This window comes from Gadus morhua, chromosome 18 (assembly GCF_902167405.1).
Source record: "Gadus morhua chromosome 18, gadMor3.0, whole genome shotgun sequence".
Classification (NCBI taxonomy): Eukaryota; Metazoa; Chordata; class Actinopteri; order Gadiformes; family Gadidae; genus Gadus; species Gadus morhua.
Genome location: NC_044065.1, coordinates 17,918,114 through 17,927,685, shown reverse-complemented (window position 1 = coordinate 17,927,685; position 9,572 = coordinate 17,918,114). Strand labels below are relative to the sequence as shown.

The 9,572-nt window shown below is 51.6% G+C and overlaps 1 protein-coding gene across 1 annotated transcript in view; it reads right to left on the bottom strand.

Annotated features, from left to right (window-relative positions):
* Window positions 1–8,713, bottom strand: part of nrg3b (neuregulin 3b) — a 200,913-nt gene extending 192,200 nt beyond the window's left edge. Inside the window, exon 1 of the mRNA XM_030339965.1 lies at window positions 6,672–8,713. Coding sequence (XP_030195825.1) covers window positions 6,672–7,584 — 913 coding nt within the window. The 5' untranslated portion in view covers window positions 7,585–8,713. The remainder of the gene's footprint in view (window positions 1–6,671) is intronic.
* Window positions 8,714–9,572: the final 859 nt, after the last annotated feature.

Here is a 9,572-nt window from a genome sequence, read left to right as displayed (position 1 = left end):
TGTTTACACGCTATGAATTCAGTTAATCCAAATGTGTTTGCACTACATGATTCAGTGTGTTGATATTATGAATCCAGTTTGAATCCATATGTGTCCACACCACGCATTTATTGAGGAAGGTGATTGGATTACGAGGTCATTTAAATCCTTCCACCGCTCCCAGCCCTCTCTATCAATCTGGATCACACACACACACACACACACACACACACACACACACACACACACACACACACACACACACACACACACACACACACACACACACACACACACACACATGCACATGAAGACACACACACACATACACAGGCACACGTACAGGCACGCATGCATAAACACGGACACACAAACACACACACGCACACACTAGTGCACTGGTTGCCAACCTTGGGGTTGGGGCCAACATGGGCTCCTTTGATATGTGTACGGAGCCGCAGTTTTGACATGAGCTATAGATATTTAATGATCCATTTTAGCAAACCACTCTTATTTTTCCTGTCTAAACAAACTGCCTGCCTAATGATTCATAGGCACAAGCGAGCTAATACTAATCATCTAGTGTGTGGTACAGCGATGCCATTACGCTCACCACCACAATGACAGTACTGGCAGATGTTGATTGGGTAAAAACGATTTGTGTGGAAATAGATGAACAAGTTAAAGTTTGGGTCGTAAACATTTCTAGAGCTAGAAATGGGGTCACGGGCCCAAAGTGTTGGGAAACACTGCAATAGAGAGAGGCAGAAACACCCTCAATGTGAACTAGGTGAGAGAGAGAGAGAGAGAGAGAGAGAGAGAGAGAGAGAGAGAGAGAGAGAGAGAGAGAGAGAGAGAGAGAGAGAGACAGAATGACAGAGAGAGAAAGCGACATACAGATATAAAAGAGAGAAAAAGAGACAGAGTGAGAGACAGAGACAGAGAGAGAGAAAGAGAGAGAGCGAGAGAGGGATTTAATCTTTGTGTTTAATCCCTCTTTACACAATCTCACGACCACTCAGTGGTTACATGACATCACACAACAGTACACCATCGCAGGGCACGGTGTGAACAGTGTGATATACATCACCACATAGTCAGACACCAGACTGAACAATGTCTGATGGGTCAGGAGGCGCGTCAGATGTGTTCTCCCTGGGAGACGAGAACAACAGGAGGCCACACTTCTGTCCCTCTCTCTCCCCCCCTTATCTCTGACTGTCCTTTACTTGGCTGTGATATACAACATGCTGCCGTACAACGTCTCTCTCTCGCTCCCCTCTCCGTTGTCTCTCTGCCTCCCTCTCTCCCTCTCTCCCTGTCTCGTTTCCACGCCCCCTCCCTCCCGCTCTCTCACACAACGGTACAGTGCATGTGAAATAAGGATCACACATCACTGGGGGGACGGGGGGAGTGTGTGTGTGTGTGTGTGTGTGTGTGTGTGTGTGTGTGTGTGTGTGTGTGTGTGTGTGTGTGTGTGTGTGTGTGTGTGTGTGTGTGTGTGTGTGTGTGTGTGTGTGTGGCTCTCTGGCCCCCAGCCAGCGCATCCTTCCTCCAAATACAACACAGGGGCCGTTGCTTGAAACACACACTCATCCATCTCCAGGGCCCCCCAGTGATTGGTATATGGTGAGCAGACATACACACACACACACACACACACACACACACACACACACACACACACACACACATGCACACAGACACACTAAGGCACACACACACACACACACACACACACACACACACACACACACACACACACTAGCACAGACAGACACACACACAGACACACACTCACACATATAAACACCCGCACACTCAAACAATCACAATCACACAAAATACAATTACACTCAGCAACACACATACAGACACACACAAACACGCTTCGGCTTTTACTGCATGTGTGTGTTCATGCATGTGTGTGTGTGTGTGTGTGTACATGCTTGCGTGCATGTGTGCGTGCGTGTGTGCGTGCATTCGTGCGTGTGTGTGTGACATGAGGGGGCATACAGTACACGGTTGGTAATGGAGAGAGCGTGTCGTCCCTCCAGCACGCAGTGAAAGATTAATTACCGTTTTGAGCGGGGCTACGGTATAGTGATATTAAAATGATGTTGACCTCACCTGTCACCTTTCTTCGGAATAGCATCGCATTTCACAACACACGCAACCTCCATTAGGACACACGGTTACTTATGGACCCACCACATGGCTTGACGCCCCATTGGTTTCAACTGATCCACAACTTTTTCATCCATAGTAAAGCCATTACCGTTACATGACTTTTTACCCAAGTATCATGTCCACACGGCCACAGCGAGCAGGAGTCGCGCAGAGCTACCGGAGCGGTTCGTGCAAAAATGAAAAGCTTAGAATGTGTGATGAGGAAAATGTTTAATTGAATTGCCTGTCAGACAAAAGCAAGCTAACTGAAGACATTAATTTGGTTCTTTATAGACCGTATGATTAACTGAAAAAGATTGACTGACAATGAAAACAAACTGCTCAGCTGCCCGGAATCAAGTAGATTTCTATTTTATTTCTTTCTTGTGCGAATTTCTCATGGCTCTGCCCGGCCGGGGATAAACCACCACGGAGCTCAAACACGAGAATGAGAAACAGCGGGCAGAGCAGCAGATAAAGAATATAAATAACACGTAACAATTATCTACCAATCTGTTCACATGGGAGGCATAAAACCTACAGCTTTTCAATCTCCAGCTCATTCGGGATACTTGAAAAATATTTTTTTTATGCTTAACCACAAAACAAAAATATCAGTAAATCTCTACATGGCATATACACCAACAAAAGCACAAAGGATAACCATGCACAAACACAGCATGTATGAAGTGAGAGACCATATCAAACACAGAAAAAACTACATTATTTTGTATCGTTTATCTTTCCTTCTTTTTTTTCATGCTTTGGACACAATCCCCAACAGCAGAATCGTCCTAATGCTTTGATTTCCCCTGAATACAATCCAAGCAGGATATTCATTTGTGTTCCTATATGATCTGCTCCAACCTACAAACACACACAGGCACACAATCTCAATTGATGGTCCCATCTGCACCCTTCTGGACGTAAAGCCCCTTGGACAGAATCAACGACATTATTCCACTGCATTTATGCTGAAAACGATTTGCCCTGAGCTATAAAAGCAGATACCTGCATTCCATCATTGATATAAATAACTAACCATCGGGAATCAATACCATCGATCGGTCCGATTGATGAATGAAGAAGGAAAGATGAAGTTGAACCGGAATCCGCAAGTGTGGTCGCAACTACATCTCTAGTGTTTATCCAGGAGACTGGTTGTGTATTTTTAGCTGAAAGGCTTTATCTTTTCTATTAACGTAGTCTTGTCAGACCCCGAGTGTGACTGTGCTCAAGAGGTGATCTTTTAAACCAAAGACACAGAGGAGATTCCATTATAGACGCCTTGTGGTTTTTCACAACAGCATTCCTCATCCCTGTGCTGTTTGTGGATACATCGCTGAAAGGATTCCCCAAGCAAAATGATTGGGCATGGTGTACTTCTAGACATGTTGTATTTGCTTAGTTATACCTAGAAACAAAATAATCGGATGTAAAATAATAATATCTACTGAACTTTATGAACATTAAAGGGGTAGGATTGTGGAGCTGTAAAGAGGGAGCAGAAAAATGCAGAGGAGATGGATTTTGTTACTAAACTATAGATAAAATCTCCCTCCTTCTTGGCTTCCTCCTGCTTGCCTTGCTATTCTTTTGAGAAGTGCTGCATTCAACTACCTGGGATTGACATGGAAGATGTATTCCCCTCCTAAATCATGGAAGACCTGCCCTGATTGGTCAGAGCTCAGCCAGCGGTCTAAAATCATACTTGTTTTATAGAGAGAAAAGCGCAGTGAACTCTAAACAGATATTCTCACAGCGCATTTTACTCACTAATAGCTGATGAACGGCTCTGGGATATCTAAAACGCTACAATAAACATAAAGTTGAGTGTAAAGTCTTACCTAAAGCACCTTTAATGATGTTGATGTTCAGATGTAGATTGTGGCTGATCAAGAAGGTCAAGACAAAAGAGAAGTCTTGTAAACACCTCGGCCACGACAATGTGAATAGCAACCCTAGACCCATGGTTTGGTGATGGTGAAGGGGTCCTTGCAGGAATACTGAAGGGGCTGTGGGTATATATAGGGACTATACAGGTTAGGAAAGACTGGTATGCAAAAACACGCACCTGGATGAACTTTGATCGATGAGGGTCTTATAGAGTGAACACCCGCGACTTATTCTGAGATTAAAATACGTTTCATACACACCCAAACACTCACACAAACACACTAATACACACACAGACACATAACCGCCAAATCACGCCAAATATACTCCGAAATACTATCATACACAGCCACTCAAATACAAACACGCACATGCATACGAGATTCGGATTCACCACCGTTGTTATGCATGCACATGCGTTGATACACACAAACACTCCATACGGACTAAAAATAACAACCCAGACACAGACACGCGCACACACCATCCTTTATCCTCTCATCCATGCATGGTCACCCTGGTGACACATCTCAGATTCTGTGAGGGAAGAATGATCAAGTAGGGGGTGACTTTCTTCCTAATATTTCCGAAACCACCAAGTTTGCAGAAATTCACTGCTCCCCTGCCTCGAAGCCCGCCAGCCTTAGCCCCCTCTCTCCCCCTCTCCCCCTCTCCCCTCCATTAATAACCCCCCCCCCCCCCCCCCCTCCGCTCTCTCTTCCTCAACCACCCCATTTCCTACCTCGACTCCCCCTCCCGTCAGTTCGGCACGATGCTCTTTGTCAAACCCCCCCCCCCCCCCCGTCCCCCCGTCTTCTTTTCTCCTCTATTCTTCCCAGGCGCTCCCATCTCTTCCTCGCCTGACAAATCCGCTCCCCCCCCCCCCTCGTGTATGTTACAATATTATCCTCATCCCTCTCCCTCAGTTTCATCTCTTTTCTTTTCGCCTCTACACAGTATTCTCTTTCATTCTGTCTCCCTTTCTTTCTCTCTCTCTCCATCTGTTGGCAATCTGTTTCTCCCACTCCTCTCTCTCTGACTCTCTCTCTCTCTCTCTCTCTCTCGGTACATATAAATATCTATCTCGCCGACACTTGGTCTCTCTTTCTCTCTTTTTCCTACTCTCCTCCCTCCTCTCTCTGTATCTCACATGCTCTCCCTCTCCTTCTTGCCGTCATTTCTCTCATCTGCCAACTTCTGTCCCCTCTCTCTCTCTCTGCCGTTGCACCCGCTCGGCTTCTCCCTCCTTCCTCTCCCTCTCTCGATCTCTCATCCGTCTCCTCCCTCTCCCTCTCTTCCCCTTCCTCCCTCTCTCAGGCCTGCTGCAGGATGAAGGTTGAATCTCCAGCCCTTCATCGCTCTGCTGCCAGCATCCTCCAATCCCTCTCCCTCTCTGCCTCCCGTCTCCTCTATATTCTGCTCTGCCTCCATATCTCTCTATCTCTTCTATACCTCTCTCTATCTCTCTCTCATATCGTTCTCTGTACTCTCGCTCTTTGTCTCTGACTCTCCCTTTTGCTATCTTTCTCTCTCCTCAATCCTCCCATCACTCTTTAATCTCCTTCCCTCTCCCCCACTACAGAACTCCGAGAGCCCACCACCTTACCGTGCCACAAAACTGCTCCAACAACCATCGCACCACCCCGCAGCCAATCTCGACACCGCAATTCAGACCAATATGTGTTTTTAATACCTTCCTATTGATACTGAGAGACTCTTAAGAGTGGCAGTAGGGTAAGTGTCCTCCGAGCGACTGATTGCGTGAGTCACGGAAAGAGCACTCACCTTGTTTCCGCCGCGGAGACCCCAGTCGCTAACGTAGCACTTGCGCTAATTACCGCAAGTTGATTCGAAGCTAGCTGAGGAGCCGGTCTCCGGGAGGATCATGATGTATGAGGACGGGACTATTCCACCCGGGTTTGTGCCCACAGTTGGGGGGGGGGGGTACCGTGGGCCACGCAGGCAGTGATGTATGATAATGTGGAGCTAACACTGCGCCGCTGAATATGCTGAGCAAGCTAGGGGAAAACACACCTGCACAGGGACAACAACAGCATCCCAGCGCCATGTGTCGACAAGTGAAGTTGTATTCAAGCACAAACGCACACGCGCACACAATGCAAACACAACCTGTGTATATTGTATTCTGTATTGTGGACCCATCGTACAGCGTGGTTTGTGTGTGTGTGTGTGTGTGTGTATGTGTATTGTGTGTATGTGTACACACACACACACAAAACCACGTGTCCAATCAAAAACACATGCAGCCATCCCCAACCTATAAACCCAACCAATTACACACAGAAACGCACAACCTACGCCTGCAGCGTATACACTACAAACATGTTAACAACACACGCAACCATCGTTAAATCACACAACCCACAAGAACCACACACAACCCAGGGAACCCAATCAATTCCACATGGAATCACACAACCCTGCAAATGCCAACAAAGTACAAACCCTAAACATACACACGCTGCGAGCATGGTGACGACCTCTGCAACCAGGATTAGAAACACACAATGCACAATGAGCATCAGTTGTCCTCTCTAGAGCGGGAACAACAATGGGGGCCACGGGGGGTCTCCCATTCACCTACGTATCAACACACAACCACTCACGTGTTCTGTAGCGGTGGTGGGGCCGCGTGACCGGGCCCTTGGCCTGCCGCCCGGGGTTCCATCGCGAGGTCGGCTTGGCGGAGACCGAGGGCTGGGCGCTGCTGGCGCTGGCGGTGGAGGAGGCCGCGGCCGAAGAGGGCGTGGTGCTCCCGGGAGCGCCGAGGCCCGGCGCCGGGCCGGGCCTCGGCGCGGACGGCCCGCCGCGCCCGCTGCCCACGTTGCCGTTTTTCCGCACCTCCTTGCCGCTAGGGGGCGCCATCCCTCGCGGCGTGCGCGTGGACGTGGGCGCGGAGGAGGAGGTGGTGGTGGTGGTGGTGGTGGTGGTGGTGGTGGAAGAGGCGGAAGCCCCGCCCCCTCCACTCACACGGGTGCCGACGTGGTTGGGGAGGTGCGGCGGCGGCTTGTGTCCGGGCCCGTTGCCGCGCTCGCCGTCCACGCCGTTGGCGGCCGTGCCGTTGCCCGAGTGGTTGGCCGGGGGTCCGAAGCGAGACCGGGGCCCCGAGGCGGCCCCGTCACCGGCGAGGGGCCCCGAGGTGGTGGACAGGGAGCCCGCGGCCGAGGTGCCGCCGGCCCCCCCGGCGCCGGTGGGGGCCACGTCCAGGCCCTTGGGCGCGGGGCTGGGCTTGGACAGGAAGATGGGGTCCTGGCCAAGGCTGCCCTTGGGGTCCACCAGGTCGGTGGGCACGTAATCCTGCACCGAGCCCACCACGATCCACTTGAGGAGCATGAGGCTGAGGGCCAGGCCCACGAAGCCCATCACCAGGGGCACGGCGCACAGCCAGGTCTGCTGCCGGGGCCACACGGCGCAGGGGCCGCAGCGCAAGGGCCCCGGGGCCCGGGGGGAGCCCTGCTCAGCCCCGGGCTCCTCCAGAGTCATGGCCGTCAGGGTCCCTGTGTCGGAGCGCTCACTCATGCTGACAGATAGCTCCGGATTGATTTGATTGATTAGTATGTTTACTTTTTCTCCTTTTTGCTCTTTCAAGATGTCGGCGAGGTCAAACAGGAAGCCTTCATCACAGAGGGGCGTGGAAAATGGAGAGGATGTGGTGGGGGAGGAGGAGGAGAGGAAGTGATGGGCATCTTAAAACACCTGCAACACACACACACACGCACAAAGACACACACACACTACACACATCCACCTGTATTCGCACACGCGCACACACAACCTAGCCGCACACACATGCACAAACGCGCACCCGCACATCCGCACACATACGCTCGCGCGCACACATGGCGTAGCTGGTAATTAAAAGCTGGCTGAGCAGCAGCAGCAATCACATGCATACACGAGCAAATATACACTCCCTCTGGCGGAGAGTCGACACACACGAGCACACGCACCGCGGGCACGTAGACACCGAGCACAACACACACACAAACACTAGTTTTATGGACAGGTGAAGGAGCGAGACGAAGGGTCCGCCTCGCGGTAGTTCACCGGTTATTAATCCTCCTGTGTTGACTCAAAAAAAAAAAAAAAAGTCCCCGCCAAAAAAAGAAACGCAGGCTTGATCCGATATCGATCCGCCGGGGCTTCGGAGCGGAGCTGTTAATCCAAGCGCGTGCACGCGTCAGCCTCTGATGTGGATGCGTCCGTGTGAGTGCGCGCGTGGATGTGAACGTGTGCAACCCCCGTGTTTAAACCCACCCAAGCAAAGGTAGCAAGCAGCCTCATCGGGGTTTTTCTTTTATTTCCAGTTTGCTGCTCTTTTTCCTCCGACCTCACTACTTCTTAGTCGTGTGAACGCCGACCCACTGATCCATTCGATCCTTTAGTATCCGTGGTGGTTTTAAAGGAGTTGTCCGTTGTTATCCTTTAGTTTGCGTCCCTTTTTTACCTCCGTACCTCTTCGGAAACGCTCTTATCTCCATGCATGCCTCGTTAATTCGACTGATGGTCGGTCAAGTTGGAATGAGTTGCCTCCCTGGACATCCTCCGGACATACTCCGAACCAGACAGCGGATGCCGCCGAACACTAGACAGCGCTGCTATGGAGGTCTGCTGGCGCGATCTGCCGACGCGATGAGGTCTCGGAGCTGTTGGGTTGGTTGGGGGGGGGGGGGGGGTCTGGGTTGGTTCAGTGGGTTGGGGGCGGGCGTTGTGGTGGTGGTTGTGTGGGGGGGGGGGGGCGTCAGGGAGTGAATCCAACTGTTCGTTCCCGGGTCCGATCCTTCTCTCGTCTCTCTTCTCCCTCTCAGCTGGTTCTCCGGACCACCGCGTCGCCCCAACTGTCCGTCATGATGATCAGAAAGACACCGATTCGGGGAGGATTCCCGGGAATGGGAAAAAGAGAGAGGCAGCCCTGCACCCCGTTACCTCCGCTGCATTCCCACAGTGGCTCGGGCAGAGGCAGGGAGAGAGAGAGAGAGAGGGGGAGAGAGAGAGAGAGAGAGAGAGAGTGAGAGACGGAGAGAGAGAGAGAGAGAGAGAGAGAGAGGGGGGGGGGGGATCATGCGGCGGCTGTTCTTGGAGGCTGCAGACCAGAGAAGGCGGGAGAGAGAGAGAGCGAGCTAAAGAAATTGAGAGCTAGAAGGGAGGGATGCTTGCCTCGATCCGCGGTGACTGATCATATGGGGCACCGCGAACCTCGTCCTCTCCCCCGGACTCCACACAGACTTACTGGCCGGTGATGGGGTTATCGCCAGACGCCACTTAGTTCCACGAGGTATGTCGTGGGCGCGGGATATAGCGGGCAGGCAGACGGCGCGTGTCGGGGCAAGGCAACAGCAGCAGCGTGCGCGTGTTTGCTCGAGCTCTGCAGTAGCAGAAGGCGGCGGCGTCAGCGGCACGAGCCTCGGTGAACAACACGCCCGAGCAAAGAAGTCGCAGCCACAGACCGACAGACACACCCCGGGGAGGAGGTGTTTGTGTCTGTATGTGGGGGGGGGGGGGGGGGG